The 19023-nt window shown below is 36.4% G+C and overlaps 1 protein-coding gene across 1 annotated transcript in view; it reads left to right on the top strand.

Annotated features, from left to right (window-relative positions):
- EFCAB2 (EF-hand calcium binding domain 2) overlaps window positions 1-17329 on the top strand; it is a 29179-nt gene extending 11850 nt beyond the window's left edge. The window contains exons 3-7 of the mRNA XM_063291438.1: window positions 2576-2648; window positions 6644-6723; window positions 7521-7563; window positions 7648-7714; window positions 16159-17329. Of these exons, the coding sequence (XP_063147508.1) occupies window positions 2576-2648; window positions 6644-6723; window positions 7521-7563; window positions 7648-7714; window positions 16159-16274 (379 nt within the window). The 3' untranslated portion in view covers window positions 16275-17329. The remainder of the gene's footprint in view (window positions 1-2575; window positions 2649-6643; window positions 6724-7520; window positions 7564-7647; window positions 7715-16158) is intronic.
- Window positions 17330-19023: the final 1694 nt, after the last annotated feature.

Below are 19023 nucleotides of genomic sequence, written 5' to 3'. Positions count from 1 at the left end.
AGCCCGAGTTCTGCTTCTTCCCCTGAGTGACGGGGACCTCTCTCTCGGGTAAGCCAGTTGGGTGGGGTCTTCCTCCCAATCTTCCTGCAGGGACACCGACCCTCTGGGGATATCCTTCAGGAGGGCCACTATCATGTCCATTTTATCCTCTATTGCTTTCATGCGGGCAGGGGTGACAGGCTCTTCTAAGGGTCTAGTGGTCACTACCACCCTTGGTGATAAGGGGATTTCAGGTTCCCAGGATGGCTGTGGTGATTCCCTCCCCGTTCTTGCTTCCACCTCGGGCTGGAGTTCACCCCTTGTAGCACCCTGCCCCGCCAACAATAGATCATCCAATTGGGCATCCCGCTTCTCTCGACGCGCTGCCCTTTGGGCTCGCGAACTCGGAGCCACCAGGGTCTTTGTCGAGTCCGGCTCCTCTTTGCTCCCATCACTCTCGCGTAGTTGAGGTTCTGTCATCGCTAGCGCTCCCCTTTACCCAAACTTGGATGGGGCTAGCGGAAGATGATATAAATGATTCTCAGCTTTATGTAATGGTTGCCTAATCCCAAATACTCAGTCTCACAAGCCAGGACTTAAAGATAACTGATTTATTAAAGGAATAGTATGCAAATACAGAGAAAGCTGAGAATGAGCAAAAGCGCACCAAATACAAACTTAAAAGCCTTGCTTCCAACCCAGTCCCGCCCCGAGCGCTCGTTAGCAACCACCCCCTCCCAGGTGCTAGCAACCGTTACATCTGCCTGGGAAAGTAACCTTGAACAGAGTTGCAAACCCAAACATACATTCCAAAGTAGCAAAATAGAGAACACAGCAATAATGGAAAATACCAGGAAACGTTCAAGCATGTAATACACGGATTAAAGGTTTGACATGTGAAACGTTACGATGTTAACAGAACATTGAAATGGTGAACATGACAGACATGGACTCTTATCAAACGTCTGGAAGGGAGGGGGCTGAAATGGAATGTGAATCGGGAGGGGAGGGTGATGTCATGAGTAATGATGGCGAGCAGTAAGGGGCTCCCATCCAGGGTGGAAAACGCATGCGTAGTACTGAGGAATTAAGCAGCCATTCAAAGAGACACAGATCAGACCCGCCTTAGCTTTTGGGGTTTATATGTCTGGGTTTTTCCCACGCTTATTCAATTTGTTAGGATTCTGTTTATGTAGCAGTAATAAACACTAAAGAACTACTCCTCGTCTCAGTGTGATTCTCACTGTTAGGACACCCCCTGCTCCTTCGGGTTCCAAATCTCCTTCCAACTCGACCAACGTGTCTGTCGCCCCCTCGGCAGCCCTTATGGAAGTCGTAGTCTCTTCGGCTTCCCCTGACTGCAATGATTCTTCTGATGCCATTTTTGACATTGTGTATAAAAGTTTTGGGACTCTCAACTGGGTACAAACTTCTCCAGGTAGGGTCTAACTATAGAATTGATTCACAACTTTATGTGATGACTGTAATACTCAAACTCTCATTAATCATGACTCAGAAGTGATTACTTCAAAGTCTTTTAATGATGTGAAGCATTCAGTATAGAGAAAAAGTTGTGAATGAAAAAGCCCACGTCTTTCCCCATTAAACATCTTCAGTGATTTCAGATTCCCCCCCACTCCCCCTCTTAGGTATGCACCCTCCCTCTTGTGCCAGTTACAGTAGGTTTCTGCAGCTGTCTTCAACAGCTCTTCACCAAATGACCTTGGGAGTTGGGAGCCATAGATAACCCAAACAAGATGATTTTTCACTCCAGCCTTATGTCCCCACCCTCATGTTCAGCTTGCAAGGATTACATGTGTACTCTGGATCATGCATGCAAGGATGCAGAACGTTGGACTTGGGAGCATGACAAGGGGTCTCTTTCCAATCAATAGGTTGGTAGCAGCTTAATCCTGCCTTCTCCAACCTGAGTATCCTCTAGATGCATGGATTTTAATCCAAGGATTCTCTGAGGTGGTCATTACTGAGAATTTTAGGAGTTGAAATCTACACATCTGAAGGTACCATGGTATGGGAAAGCTAGCTTACCATGACAAAAAATACCAAAATTGAGTTATTCTAGAAGTAATCTAACTTTTGGGTAGGGTGATGAGACAGACCTAGTGTGGCCAGTTACTATAAATGCATTTAGAAAGTGAATAATTCTAGGAAATCCTCATAATTTGTCAGGAGTTTAAATTTAACACCACAGAACTATATTTCAGTTAATTAAGTAGAAGTACAGTTTATGTTTGAAAGTGTGGGTCACTAACATTATTATATATTGCAGTAAACCCTTAACAAAGATCCATCACATCCTTTTGCTCAGGTCCTGTGAATTAGCTTTGTTTAGACGCAGAAGGAATAATTGACACTACTTTGTTAGCATACCGGAAAAAAAAGTATTTCTTATATATTTTACTTTAGAGTACATGGAAACTGTATTCCCTCTACCTATTCCCTCAGTGGTTATGAGTTTTTGAACGATAGGAATGGGCATAGAGGTTGCTTGGTGGGGAGGCGATTGACAAAAACAAATCAGAACTAAAGATTTGCATTGCTTGTATATTTGATAATAGATTTTCTCCTTTTTCAGAGAGATCGGCACAATTGTAAGGTCATTAGGCTGTTGTCCCAATGAGGGGGATCTCCATGATATGCTTGCAGAGGTAGGGTACATAATTTTAAAGTTCTATTACTTTATAGTTGTGGGCAGTAAATCTGATCTTTTTCCCTAAATCAGTCATGATTTGAATTGCATTATGGAAGAATTTCATTGAGCAAGTGAAATACCTTTGCTTACTTTATAATCATACCTAGAGGCCAAAATTATGTTAAATTCATACAGAGCAAAGGGACTGCTGTTGTAGTACTAAGCTTGAAGAGTGGTCTGGTGGCTATAGTACCTCTACCTTGTTGCTAATTTTATTTATGAATTATACTTTTAATTTTCTGAATACCATGAAAGGTTATGACAGCTAAAACTAAAAAACAACAAATGATTAATGATAATTATCAGAGAAAAAAATTGGACATAAAATGTATAAAAACCATCATCTTGATGTAGCATTGCTACTTAAAAATTCTCAAGACTATATTCCAAAACACCTGGAAGAAGAGAAAAGATAACAATATGGATGCCCCAGTGAACCTGTCTGAGAAGGTATGGAGGTATATCACCATTGGAAAACTCCATTGTTTCTCTTTTGTAGATACCCATTTAACTTTATTCTGTAGCGAAATGCAGAGGAGGGTTTCCAGAGCTTAAACGGTATCTAATTAGTTTCACTAAATGTGTAAAAATCTTAAGTGACTGTTCTTCTTGGTACTATTACTAAGTAAAGAGCTAGTTTGGTAGTAGTTAAGGTACTGGCCTAGAAACCAGAAGACTGTGACTTCTAGGCCTTCCTTAGGCATAAAAGCCAGCTGGGTGACTTTGAGCCAATCACTGTCTCTCAGCCCAACCTACTTCACAGGGCTGTTGGTGTGTGGGGAACATAGGAGGCAGGAGTATCAGGTATGTTCGCCACCTTGACTTGAGCAAAATATTTTAAAAAGCTATATATATATAGCGTATGATGAGTACATGACAGGAGAAAGGCAAATATATACACACGGTCCACATGATTATATACAAAAGTTCTGAAGGAATACAGTAGTAGCCTCATAACTGGATGTCCAATTCAGCTATCCAGGTGATCGCTTCTGGTGTTGCTTTGTGCAGATCTTCTAAGGAGCCAGGGAACGCACATCATGGGCTGTCTTGCACAATATGTTTAATAGTTTGCATATTGGCACCATAGTCACAACAAGGAGAATCTTTCCAGACCCATTGATACATTGCAGAGGCACTCTTTCCAGTATCACATCTGACTCTATTCAATTTTGTCCAGACAGAGCGAGGCAGGTTAAAGCCAGGAGGTTTGGAAGAGGGATCACTAATGACCAAACCGCGATGTGACAAAATTCCTCTCTCCAGGCATTGCATTCTTAGGATTGAACTGGATAGATGTTAGATGTATGGCTGTTTTCCAAGCTGGCCTGTGAGATTTCAATCTTGTGGTGGTCTGTGCAATATCCTGATGAATAGGAAGGGCCTTGTTATTCAACATCCTGTGACTACGACAGACTTAGGACATCACTTTCCATTTGGTCGTTAAGCAAGTCACTGTGGTCATTAAGTGAAACATCACATGATCACGACTTATGATTTTACTTCTGCATTCTGTATTAACTCTGCTTGTCACAGGAAGTTGAGAAGCATGCAGATGGCGATCATATGACTGCGGGATGCTGCAACAGTATTAAATGCATGCCGGTTACAAAGGGCCCAAATGGCGATCACGTGACCGCGGGACTCTGCAACAGTCATAAATGCGAGGGTTGGTTGCAAAGCTGTTTTTGTTCTTACACCATCATAACTTCAAACAGTCACTAAATGAGGCAGTCAGTAAGTGACGACTACATGTATTATGATCGTAGCTGTTCTGTGCAGCAATATTTGTCTCTACATATACTAGAAGAAAGAATAATTTGCGGTGAAACTGATGAATTTTGGAATTGTTCTGTCACATCCCTGATCTTTGCTCCTATAGACAGTATATTTTGTGAGCCAGTGAGTCCAGTCAACGTAATATTTGTTTCAGGTTCTCATATTACTGAATCTCCAACTATTACCTCTATTCTTATTTGGCTATGGTATTGATGGTGAATCTTTTACAAAAAATAATATCTGGATTATAAGTTAAATATTTTTGTTCTTCCACTATTTCTCCTAAGAGAAAGTATACTGTGCTGTAACAATAATTTATAAGCACTAATAATAAAAAAAGCAAAAAGGCAAATTAAATTAAATTTGAAATAGACGGAAAGACAGTGAAGGCAAGTGATAATTTTATGTGGTCTGAGAAAAGATTCTGTTTTGAAGGAAATTTTAGAGGAATAGTTGGCATGTTGCAGCAAAACCAGCAGCATGTTGTGGCACTTTAAGGGCTAACAAGTAAGTTGTAATTCAAGCTTTTATTGATTAGTTGGATGCAAGAAATGTTGTTTTGAACTGCAGCTTTATGCGTGTATATACACATGTGCACACGCACACACACAATTGCATAGGAAATATATTTGCTTACAGCATAGTATAGCACTTCATTAATGTTACTCTTCAGTCAAAATACTCTGACTAAAAGTCATAGTATTTTTGTTTATGTTTTGCTTTGTTTTGAAGGAAAAATACTTTGTATAAATATACTTCTACCACTAGAGGTCAATGTTGCATAAATGTACTCTTACAATGTCCTTTCTCTTGTCCATGTATGGCTATAATAATAAAGTATATATGGTAACTAGAAGATTCTAAAACCATAATTTAAAAACTGCTCATTTTTAATCTGGAAACGTTAGCTAGCTGTTGGCCACTTACCTATCTCTCAGCCCTCTCTGACCAAGAAAGTAAATATTCTAGGTAAAAGAAGGAATTATGTCATATGTTCTTTCAACCAATCTAGAAAATTTTATTTTCTTCCCCACTTTTAATTGGTCGTCACCACTCCCAAATCACTTCAACCCATCAGTATAGCAAATGCAATCTTGTAAGTTCTTATGAACTTATGAGCAACAAAGCAAATCTCTGTATTTACATTTTCATTCATAACTTTTTAAAAACAAATGTAGCTTTTGTTTTTAAAGGGAGAGAGCAAGGGAAGACCAAGAATGCATGGACAACTGGGGGAGCTATAATGTATGTAATATGTCTGTTGTGTGCAGTGGTTGTGAGAGAACCCCTGCACTTACTGTGCCCAGTAAGAACCAGAATGAAAAAGAATTGGGAGGGTATGAACAACAGGAGTGATAGAGACAGAAGTATAAAGAAGCCTGGGTGTAGCTTTTTTTGACAGATTTTGCAAATCTGTAATCATACATATTAGAAATACATTTAGTTTAGATCTCTAATGGCAACCAATTCTACTCCTGATTATGCAACACCTGACTCTGGCTTTCATAAACCAACCTTCCCATAGCACTGGTCGTGTCTGTGCAGCTAGCCCTTCTGGACTTCTGAAACAGCTGAAGACCTGGTTTTGTTATCATGCTTGGAGTAAGGAGAGGAAGAGCCACTCTTGGGGTTGGTTGGTTCCCTAGTCCTGCCGGGGCCGGTCTCATCCCCTTTGGGTGGAATTAAATTGCCATTATTTGGATTTTATTATATTTTATATCTGTATTTATTGATTATTGATATTATTTATGTTTTTATTGAATTTTAAACGTTTTATTGTGAACCTTCCAGGGTCCTCCGTGTGGGGGAGATGGGCGGTGATAAAAATATGATAAATAAATAAATACATTCTGTGCATCCACGTATAGCATTTTATATATAGAATCTGTAGAACAGAAGAAGGTAGTCCATGGCTAATGTAACTGATTGGTGAGGAAGTAGAAGGATGAGATATGGTCTGGCATATCTTTCCTGTTTCTTTCTCTCTGGTTACAAGGTAGGTATCTCTTTTCTCAACATTAGCTAATGGATTCTTGGCACTCATGTAGAGAACAAGGTTGTTCTTTTTCTGTTTCATATGTTACAAGCTAGTTTCAGATTATGTGAATTAGTTTTCTGCTTAATTTTCCAGTAAATCATCATCATATATGGTATGTTTCTTGTAAAAATTAGGTAGAAGAAGAAGAACCAACTGGGTTTATTCATTTGGAAAAATTTCTTCCTATGATGACTAGAGTGTTAATGGAAAGAAGGTAACAAGCAGAAAGGGGCATTTCAGTTTGTGAAACTTGGTTATGCATATATCAGAGATTTTTAATTTAATTTTATATAAATCCAGTTTAAAGAATAAACTTCTCAGTGATGAAATATTGATAGATTTAATATATTTTGGCAACTATGAAATGGGCTTGGATTTACAGTGTCAGTAGTATGTTAACTGAAGTTGGCTGTAGCTTCGATCCAAGTACAAGGCAATCCCTTCAGTCAGGAGGGAAGTCTGTGGTCCTCCATATGTTGCTGAACCATCAGCAGCAGCAATACCAGTCAGTATTGCCAGTAGTGAGGATGCTGAGAGTTGTGGTTCAATAACCTCAGGGAGGTCACAGATCATCTACTGCAGAGGTTACCTGCCATGTTAGATGTGGCAAATAGTTTCCTCACCTTTCTACAAAGGTCTTTTCAGATGACCATAAGATTTACAATATTTATTTTCTAAAGTAGACATTTATTGAAATTGTTCTTATGGATTACTTGGATTTTTGAGTTTGACTTTGTTTTTATTGTTTCTAATTTTTGTTTTATTCTTTTTTACCATGGATATTTTATCTTGCTATCTCAGGTAAATTGCCAGGAGTTGATCTGGATTGCAGAAGGATATAAATCCCATAAATATGTAAAACTGATTCCACAAACAAATTTGCCAGCTGAAATCTTTAAAACTTGGGAAGGAAGTGTTGGGAGGGCATTTCAAAATAGCAGTCAAATCTTCAGATACACATATATTTTGTGTATAAATAAAACAATTATTTTATTAACTGCATTATTTCAGATACCGACCAATTCCAGAAGATGTTCTTTTACGTGCTTTTGAGGTTTGTACCATTCCATGTATGGGAAAAAAATTCTTAACTTCAAGGCAATAAGAATAAAATTTACATTCAGTGTTCCATTTATAGGTTTTGGATCAGAATAAATCTGGACATCTTACTAAAGATGATTTGATAAAGTATATGACTGAGGAAGGTAAAAACATATTTTCTAAAATAACTGCTCAGGAAAAAAGTAAGTCCTACTTTACATGTTAGTTTGAGTGCATCTGTGTGACAGAGAATATGCAGATATGTTTAACTGAAGGCCTTAGAATGGGAGAAAGGCAACCCAGAAACTGAATGTGACACTACCCACAATCTTGTGGAAGCACCTGGAGCCCTACAAATTTATCCTGATGTGCCCATTCCTACCTTAAGAGTAAAATCCAACCTCATAAAATAGTGCTAATACTTTCTAATTATCAACCCAGAGGCAAACTGGTTACTCTACTTTATATCTGGAATATTCAGTAAGCTCCACATTGATTCAAATTTGTGTGCCTTACAAAAAAAATTGTATGTTAGTCTGAAAAAAGAAAAGCATAAATTTCAATGCATTTCAAGTTCTATAAAACAGTACTGTTTAAGAAAATAATTACAAGCACAAAATATAGCATATAAAAGAGATAGGAAGAAAGAATAATAATAATAATTATTATTATTATATTTTTATCCCAGCTTTTTTTATATATAACTCAAGGCAGCAAACATACCTAATTCTCCTGCCTCCTATTTTCTCCACAACAACCACCCTGTGAGGTGGGCTGGGCTGAGGGAGAGTGACTGGCTTGAAGTCACCCAGTGGCTTTCATGCCCAAGGGAGGGCTAGAACTCAGTCTCCTGGTTTCTAGGCCAGCACCTTGGCCACTACACCAAACTACATAGCCATACATTAAATAATTGAAGACAATTTGACCAAATTGCTTACCTCCATATAGAAAAATGAGGCACTTATCTCACTAACAAAGAACACATATCAAAAATGCACTGCTGCAAAGCAGGCGTAGATCAGCCTTTAAATGTTATAGAATAATTTCCAATTGTATTTTTAAAAAGGAGACAATACAACATTAGTATTCATATGTAATTAAAGGGTCAGATCTAACACTTACTTAAGATCAAAAAACACTTTAGGGAAACATTATTAAATCCTTGGCAACCTATGAAACTCCATTAAAAAAAACTTCCAAAAACAGATGGAAAAATAATTGAAATAAAACTCAGCAAACTATTGATTTATAAAACCAACACTATATATTGTTTATCTGGATATGATAATTCATTGCTTGATCTACTTTAGCTAATAATTTTCTAGATTTATTGCCACTTTTCAACTTTCTTGTAGTGTACATACATATATACATAACTACCCATCATGCTATTCCATTTCAGAGTTCAATATTTAATATTTCTAAGCAGAGTGCAGACAAAAAATAAGAAATATTAAGCAAAATTCTTGAGATAAGAAAAAGAAAACATAGCTAAAATATGTTGATACCAGCGTTATTCACTATAACTCTTCATACATTTCCTACCAACTTGTCCATGTATTACTCCTGGCACTGGCTGTTTTTTAGATTTCTTACCTCTCTTTAGAGGATCTTATCAACTCCATTAAATATGACTTTTCTTGGTCTTCCAATTTTCTTCAAAACATTCACTCTTCAGTTATACAATTGTTTTGCAATTTGATCCTCATTTGCTCTATATAACTAAGCCACTCAACATCTTTCATAGTGGGCCACATACTATCCATTATCTTTAAACCATTATTTGCATGTCTTAAAATTTCTCAGTCCATTTTCCATCTTTTATAAATATTCTACAAAGCTTCACACATTCATCTACTTGTTCTAATTTTTTACCATTTATATATATCTTGCAATCACTTACTCCATTTTTCCTGTCATACCCAGCTACCTTGTGTTGGGATAATGTCTGCATAAGGGTGCTTGAAGACTTGCCCGAATCAGAAGCATTTATGTATCAGAAGCACTCATGCTTAAACAAAGTTTCAATATTGTTTCTGTATATTTCAGTTACATATGCATAATATGGTATGTACTCTGCTCTTCCTGCTGTTGCCAGAAAAGTTAAGAGACTGGATTATGGTATGGAGTAGAAGAATGAATTAACAATAAGAATTAATATTGAAATTATTTAGGATGTGCATGTTTATAACAATAGTAATAGTGCCCCAAACCTAAAGCCAAATCGTATCTCCTCCTGAGATTATGTATGATACTCAAACTTTTGTGAAATTACATCAGCCAGCATGTCAGAACTGCTGTTTATTTTTTCTTTCCCTGGACTTTTATGGTTTGTACCATAAGTTTTTATTAATGCTGTAAGAGGAAGAGAAGAGATACATTAGGAACTTGGAGAGCATATGACTTCCAGTGGGGACCAATGGCAGCTTGAGCTGTTTTTTTCCGCTGTCTGCAGATTGACCTGTCAGAGCGGCTTTTCTCCTTGGGCTCAGGCAGGCTTCTTTGGAGCCCAGAAGCATTCTCTGGATTAAGGAGAACCCCAGGAATCACCCCATGTGTTCTCTGGATGGCTGGTCACAGCCAGAAGACCGCAAAATGGCATTTTGTGGTCAACTAGTTAGCGATCAGCTGGGAGGCAGGGCCATCATCTTCTTCCCAAGCCACTCTGAAGCCAAAAATGGACCTTAAAGCTGCCCACCCCATTTCTATAGCGCTAAGTTTTTTTGTTTGAATTTTACCAAAGAGAGGCTTTCTGCAACAAAGAAATGTGGAATGCCTTGGTGACTCTCATTTTTAAAAAATTATTAACTTGGTAATTTGGCTTTTTATATTTAATTGGTTAAATTGAGATTTAAAGAATTTTGTTTTTTTATTGCTTTTTTAATAAAGTGATTTTTGAGGAATATAAAACGTTCTCTTCTTCACTGAATCCGTGTATTGGAGTTTTGATCTATTTGCTTTCACTTTCCCATGGGAATGCTATTTGTTATTACTTTTTATTTTCCTGATTGGAAAATAATTGGACTGGAGATAAAAAGGCTGGACAGAGTGTTCAATTACAGTGTTAATGACTTTACCTTCTTGGGGCACTAGAGGGCACCATAATCTATCTTACTGTTAAGAAATATGGAGGAAATTAATTTGATATTTAAAGATCTCTACAATGCTGTTATTCAAGTCTTGGAGCATTTCTCAGAATTTGTGGAGTCCAAATTGTCACAAGAATTGAGAGAAACTGATAAGGCTGAAAACTACCTTAGGAGTAAAGTGGTTTCTCCAAAGAAAAATTGGTGACTTACAGTATGTTTAAATAGTCAAAGGAAAACTGAGTTGTTGAAAGTTGAAGATAGGAAGACTGTTCTAGAGGCTGGAAGATTTTGGACCAATATTTGGGCTTTTAAAAGCAGGTTGTAGAATTTGAAATTGACAAGAAGAAAGCTCTGTATATAATACTGAGATATGTAAATGCTCTGGTTTACTTTGAAGTGGCATAATTGTCTGAATGTGTTTATCAGGATGGTTTCTTAAAGGTTTGGATAAATGGTTATGCTGTTTTGAAAATTCTTACATTTTTGGTAAATGCTTAGGTTATTGTTTAAAGGTGGTTATCAGGATGTTTTTTTAAGGGTTTAGATAAATGGTTATGCTCTTTGGAGAATTCTTATATTTCTGGATAATGTTAGTTTAGTTGGCAGATAGGAGCAAATTATAGTGAAGAAGGATAGCGTTTGTTACTATATTAGGTTCCAAATTATCTTTGAAGGGCTTTTATGTTTTTCTTTAATTGGGAGGGTAATTTTGTTTTAGAACAAAATTTATGTTTACTATAATACAAATTGGAGTAAGAGATTGATATTGATTTATGTATATCTTTGTTGTAGAAAGTCAGAAGTCACTTTGTAGTAGTTTGTTTTGTGTTTTTTCACACCTTTTTAGTTTTCTTTCTTTTTCTTTGTAGGCTTCTTTGTTTCAATCTTTTTAGTTTTTGTATATATTTTGAAAATGTTTTAATGAAGTTCTATAAAGGAACTTGGAGAGAATATAATAGCACAAACTGTTACAGGACTGTTTCCTGTTATGGGAGACTTTATTGTCAGATAGTAAGCAAGAGTCTCTTGAACCAATCCTGATGGCCTAGAGATGAACAGCTGCCCAGGAGATCACTCCCAAATATGAAACCAAATCAAGCAAAAGCTGAGACCTGAGACAAGTCAGAGCTGGAAAGGATTCTGAAGAGCAGCCCAGACTTCAAGGAAATGAAAATTGCTGAAAACTTCCAGCAAGAATCCTGACATGTGCTTCGCTTCTTAGACATCAATTTTCTCACCAGTAATAGATCCTGGATTCCAACATCTTTTAACCACCATCTAGATCAGTGTTTCTCAACCTTGGCAACTTTAAGACGTGTGGACTTCAACTTCCAGAATTCCCCAGCCAGCATATGAAGTCCACACGTCTTAAAGTTGCCAAGGTTGAGAAACACTGATCTAGATGGTGGCTAGGTGGGGGTAGGCAATTTGATTGGCCATGATTCTTCTTACATCTGTACCTGGTTTAAACTACTTTATATACTCTGTTATTTTACTGTATATACTTGTGCATAAGCCCATCCACAGATAAGCCGACCCTCAAAATTTTTGTATATTTTAATTTTCACAATTGGCTTATGTATGGGTAATCCACAGATTATCCATTTTTCATGATATTTTGGTTAAAAATTTGAGGGTCATTTTATCTGTGGGTGGACTTATACAGGATATATGGATACTTACTACTGCCATATATACTTGCAGATATGCCCATCTGTGGATAAGCCAAACCCATTTTGGGGGGTGTATTTTGGCACCTAAAATTCTTGGCTTATTCGTGAGTATATATGGTAATCATTCCTAAGCAAATTTAAATAGACAGGAAATTCAGAATCATAAGTGTGATTTTTTTCCCCTCATGTATGTAGCTTGTAACTGAACAATTGCTAAATAAAAGGAAGTATTTTTCTAAGGAGTTGTATTTCACTGGTATGAGTGATATATGACTGAGAGCTGGAGACAGGAGTAGGAGCCACAGTCGCCATAAATTCCAGGCATTAGTGTTCAAGAGCACATTGAGCATAATGAGCTGGGTTTGGACTGAACAAAGGCATGCTTTATGCTAGATAATCACTTATAGATTGTTAAAATATCAGTAGTAGTTTGCCCACTCTGGCTCTGCAGGCAGGATTAAAGTCTAGTGGCCTGTTCCTCTACTACCAAATTATGTTCACCCAAACAGCATAAGGAACAGTAATACTATATGGAAGGGAATGCAAGTGAATGAAGATTGATAATTAAGATTAAATAATGTTGCTCCACTGGTCACTAAAATGGCCTCTGCTCATCCTCTCCTGTGTTAATCTACACAGACTTGAGCATGCAGCCACCTTAAACAGATGGATAGTAAGACATGCTCCCAGTAGTTCTGAGACAGTTTATTCTACTGAGAAAAGTGCATGACCAACTGTGGGTATCTCTAGGCAGTCTGTGCTCGAATTGTGTGTGTAATGGAGGTTTATGTATTGTATCTTGGAATCATTACCTGTGTAATAATTGCTGACCATATCCTATTGATCCTTGTGGTTGGTGAAGATACTGGAGACACAGATCCTCATACAGACCAAGTACTGGCTGGTTCAACACCTTGGTCTTTGATACATACATTTTCAATCCATACACCTTGTTGTACTATACAAACTGTCTAACATTTACTGCAAATCATTCAGCTTGCCAGTCTACAATGTAGTATATGCATACAAAAGTACACATAATTTATGTCCCCATCTAACACATCACTAATATCACTACAAGCCTTTTTTGTGTGTGTGCCTTCAAGTCAATTTTTGATTCCTGGCAACTGCCTAGACTAGTCCCTGCAGTTTCCTTGGCAAGGTTTTTCAGAAGTGGTTTGCCACTGCCTGCTTCCTAGGGCTGAGAGAATGACTGCCCAAGGTCATCCAGCTGGCTGTGTGCCTAAGGCAGGACTAGAACTCACAGTCTCCTGGTTTCTAGCCTAATGCCTTAACCACTATACCAAACTCCCTTATAAATTTATCCATCAATGCATGAGACCATCAAGGAGACACCACATATCTCTTATTCCCTGTTCAGTCTCTCTAAGCATTTCATTTATTCTTCCACATACTTTTATTTCCATCATGCACCATTCTCATCGCACTCAGCAGCCAAATTTATACTAATGCAAAAGTTCCATAATTCAAGCCTATTCACTTTATCGTATGTATTCTCTAAATAAGTCAGCCACTCAAAATGCAGAACTGTTTAAATATGGATGTGGCTTACTTATTGAATTATACTGCCTGCTCTTTCAGACTTATCCTTTTTAAACATTCTCACAGAATTTGTAAGTTCCTTTTCATCACTTTTTCCCCTGGACACTAATGTTTATCGCAATTGTTTCAATTCTACTCTTCGTATATCAATATTATTCCCATATAAATCTAGAAAATAATCCGAATAGCTCATCTCTTGCAGCGATCATTCTCTTATATGCATGTTGTTCTCATCCACATCACTTTTCACTTCATAATTTCATGAACCATCCTTTTTCATACTTCCTATTAATATAATTCCATAACTTCCACAGAACTCAATAATATAATTCTTTTCACTGAATTCCAAGCAACTTCCACATATTCTTTCATTACATCCATTTTCTACTCATTCTTTTGAGATATTAGTCTCTCTTTTAATACTTTTTCACAATGGGGCTCATAGTCTATATTACTTTTTTTCTACTTTCAGGCTCATTTCTTTCCCTTATTTTCTTTCTCTCTGTGTCCATTATTCCCAAGATCTAGTCTTGAAACTATCCCCAAATGGTCTATCCCACATTCAGAATCTCGCTAATTTTTTTCAGTCTTTCATCATAAAGAATAAAATCAGTTATGCTTTTAGAATTATATCTCTTTGCTGTGGTTATATATGAATAGGTTTATGCTTAAATCATGTATAGTACATGATACTAACATTTACTGCAAGGACTTAAGCAGTTTTTGATAGACAAACCTAGCAAATGATTTTCATCTTGTCATGAAGAGATGAAAACAACTGAATAATAACAAAGTGAGATACCAGGGTTGGTATGGTGTAAGTTAAATTTTTTTTGTTTCTGAGGCATATTATGTTCATATTTAGCAAATACAAAGTATCAGTATAACTCAGAAGAGAGATGAGATGAATATTTAACTTTAATTTTCTACTTTAAGGATGTCGCCTTTAAATACTTAATTCCAACTATTTTTATATGAAGTATACTGTATGCATATATGCCATACCTAATACAATAATGTAATTGAAGCCCAATTAAAAAATTTTAAATCCGCATTTCCTATTACCCTCTGCACAATAAATTATAGATAATACGGCAGATACATTGAAAGATCACTCAGATCTTTCTTGCGGTAGAACCTCAAGGTTCATTGACATATGTTCTGAAATGGTAATAAATGGGGATGTACAAAAATTCAAAACAAGTCTGTTCTGAGTTCAGAAAACATCCAGCTCTTTTGGGTCTTGAAACAAGATGTTTCAAAGTCAGAACATTTTGCACAGCACTGGTAATAATAATGTTAGTGTCTTATTTTAAGCTATATCAAATAGTCTAAACAAAACATGTTTCTATCAACTTAGTAAGATATAGGCAATTGGGAAAACTAAAAAAAAAGTATATTTACCAGATTAAATTCAGAAAGATAGATATGGAAATTATACCGAGTAAACATGCGATACTGCTTACCTGCTTAGAATTTCCATTTATGTACCCACCTGGATTTTTGTAAAATATTTTCATCTATTGAAAAAATAATGATTTTTTTTTAAAGAAGACAAATTTCATGTCCTCTTTTTAAACAACTTAATATTGTCTATTAATATTCCATGATAAAAAAGATACTGCCATAAACAGTAGCTATAAATATTGAAAGCAAAAAATAAGAGTCTGACACACATGTCAGTATAATCTTAAATGCTGTGTTTATTCTAAAGGAAGAGGAACCTGAATTTACAATGTCTCCCCACTGCCACCTTTGCCAGGTTAGACAAAAGAAAGTAATTTTCATCCATTACTGAATTCATAGCAAAACTGAAATGCTCCTGCAACTTTAAAAATAAATAAGTTTAGGGTGGAAATTAGTATTTCAGGTAAATACAGTAAATAAAGAATAAGTAAAGGATGTAACAATTTGTCAAAAGAAAAAGGGAGCAGAAATATGATGCAACTTAATATTATGATATAGCTAGTATTTTATATAGCAAATTTTCTATGAAAAAATAGGGTAAGGCTTTTTTTGCAGATATTCTAGAATACCTAGAATTTGCAGGTTGAAATGTTTCATAATCAGTCATATGTTATATGTTAAACATTTTAAATTTGAATTTTAGTATGTCATATGAAGCAGTAGTGTTAGGATTGGAAATCAGACCTATGTTTACTGCTTTTGATATGGTTTGAAAACCATAAAATACCAAGAATACTTAAGATGATTTGTTATGCTTGAGATGTAGTAAGAAATACCACAGCCAATTGTAAATATTCTTTTTTTTTTCTGCTGCAGGTGAGCCTTTTACACAGGAAGAAATGGAAGAAATGCTTTCAGCAGCAGTAGATCCAGAAACAAATACTGTTCGCTACAAGGACTATATTTCAATGATGGTTGTGGATGAAAACTAAGGTCGTTGTTTAATTTGTAGGTCTGAACTTTATACTTACACATTAACTTCACTGGAGTTGCTCTGTATTTGCCTTTGGACTATAACACAGGCATAATAAATAATTACACTGAAATTTATGAAAATACTGTATTTTTTATTTTCTGAAAGATAAACATTCCTAAAGATCTTAAAGTGTCAATCTGATTGTATAACTGAAAATAGTAGAATTCAGAATTTGCAAAGAAAACACTAACTGGGCAGTCTTCATGTCAATTCACAGGAAAGTTGCATTGAATTTAATAGAATTTATTATTAGAGAAATCATGTGCAAGATTGCAGCCTAATTCTGGTCCCAATTGCCATTGTTAAGGAAGAACTACCTGTACTCAAACTTTGTCTAATTGAACAAATGAAATATATCTTTAGGAGACATCCCTGCTGGTTTACAACACTGAGGGGACTTACCTGCATGTGCGGATACTCACGAGAGGGTATGAAGGTACTCACGAGAGGTTCATGAGAACAATTTGATAACTCTCTAGTCCTTTAAGAAAAGGATAACAGATATTTCCCTATAAATTGATCTAAGTGCAATTGCAAATAACAAAGTTGCCCCTTGGTATGCAATAATAAAATCTAGGGTGGAATCTGAGCAATATTTAAAATATGTCACTAGACCCTTTCTTCAGTCACCTTAACAAAACTCTGGATGCCACAAATGCCTTCTGCTATATCTAAGGGCTGCTCCAAAAAATTCCTTATACCCAGTGACTCTGCCCTTCTGGGATGGCAGTACAGAACACATTTCACATTATCTTCTTAATTTTCCAGATTATGCTGCCCCCAGCTCCAAATACTCTCCTTCAAATAAAAGCATACTGGCTAGATCACCATAAGATTGAATTTTTGTTGAAAATTCAGCAGACCATAATTCTCTGGCATTTGGCTGTTTTGCCTGTGAAACAGCTCAGCGACATAAACATCTTCACTCCCTTTGTAAATCTAAGTCCCCTTGATTTTAACTGCACCTTTTTAAATGACAGTGGGTGCTTTTTCAAATCTGAAAACCTGATTTCTGCCCATTGATTATATAGTACATTTGTGGGTTTTTTTTGTATAACTGATAAATAATTGATAAATGTGTATTATTGTATCTTATAGGTTTCAACAAGTAAATACATAATAAGTAATACTAAAATAATGGCCAAGTGTGGACTTGCACCTGGATCTTTCTAATCTGACCCCATGAATACTAAGTTCATGCTTAAAACTGTCTAATACAGTTTTATGTACTGAGCCTTTATTAGCGGCTTCCATGGGTGGGGGGTGTCAGAAGAGGCAAGATGACAGTCACAGCAGTGCAACTGAAGCCTTACTCCTTTGTATGTTCATGCAACATCGACACACGTACAAAAGGGGCAAAGCTTGGCTCATCCTGCTGCAACTGTCATCTTGTGGGTTTTGATCCTCCCGTGGATGCCACTGGCCTATATTAAAATATTTTGATTACAAAGTGTTACTGTTACAATGGCATAGCAGCAGATTTTACAATGAAGTTAAATTTCAGGAACAGTAATTAAATATATGCACCTTTCTCTAGAGCATAGGTAAACATGCTATCTCAGTTACATCTTGTTAGCATTTCTTTGTTTTTGCTTGGACCAAGCCACTAGGTTACCATGGTAATAGAGTACTTTCTTAAGTATCGGCAGGGTGAAGAGGTCGAACTTAATTGTCCTCAGTTTGGGTGTTAATAGCATTGCCTGGGGGAGGGCAGCTTGCCTGGGCTTGTTTAGTTTCGCTTTTGCAGCCTCTCAGCTCAGTCCTCTCTGAGCGCGTGTGAATGCACAGCTTGAAAAATACGTTTTTGTGCTTTCTGTAAATAAATTTATTTTTATAGAAATGCCTGGTGTGTGATTTTTCTGATCTCTTGGGCCAAACGCTTTCTAGCACTCTGACACATCTTAAACGGCTTGAAAATCTTAAATGGCTTGAAAACCGCCCAGAGTCCCCCGAAGGGAGGAGATGGGCAGGGACAAATTGGATAAATAAATAAATAAATAAAATCTTCATGGAGGGATTAGATTGAGATGATATTTCAGGTGTTTCCCATCAGTGTAAATAATTCAAGAACAACAATCCATGGATTTTAAAGAAACACAACAGTGATTCAGATGTAAGGGAATTCAGTGTATGGCAATAGCACATGTTTCTTACAATAACCAGTATAGGGTACCCAACAATTTTAGTTTAAAAATGGTTTTAATATACATGATTCTTGAAAACCTTTACTTACATGTCCCTGACCATGTATTAACTACTACCAGACTTTTTATATGCTTGCTTTTATTAGAACCTCTAATTAAGGCATATTAAATAATTGAGATGGTATCCTTCTGTATCAGTAATTTCTTCTTCAATTAAATTTTCTCTTAGGTTTCAATAACTCCCTTCCCTGCATACAATGCTAATGACTAATTAGCCTCCATTTCATTTCATTTCAATAAAATAAACAAGTAATGTGATAGTTTATTAATTTTTTTCTAATAAAGAATAGCAGCAGAGTACTCTTGAATGAAGTGAATAAACACAAATCAAGTGTGAATAGCTTTAACTGCAATGAGAAAAATGTTCTGCTTCTGGAAGACAGTTTTGCACTATAGTTATAAGGCCATGTATGAGCAAGGAAGTCCTTGATTAAAAACACAACTCATTCATGAGCTCAGTGGCTATTATCTTTTACCTTCTCCTCTTATTCAATTTCTAGG

This window comes from Candoia aspera, chromosome 1, assembly GCF_035149785.1.
Source record: "Candoia aspera isolate rCanAsp1 chromosome 1, rCanAsp1.hap2, whole genome shotgun sequence".
NCBI classification, from domain to species: domain Eukaryota; kingdom Metazoa; phylum Chordata; class Lepidosauria; order Squamata; family Boidae; genus Candoia; species Candoia aspera.
The sequence above is the reverse complement of the archived record's forward strand: the minus strand, read 5'-3'. Positions and strand labels throughout refer to the sequence as shown.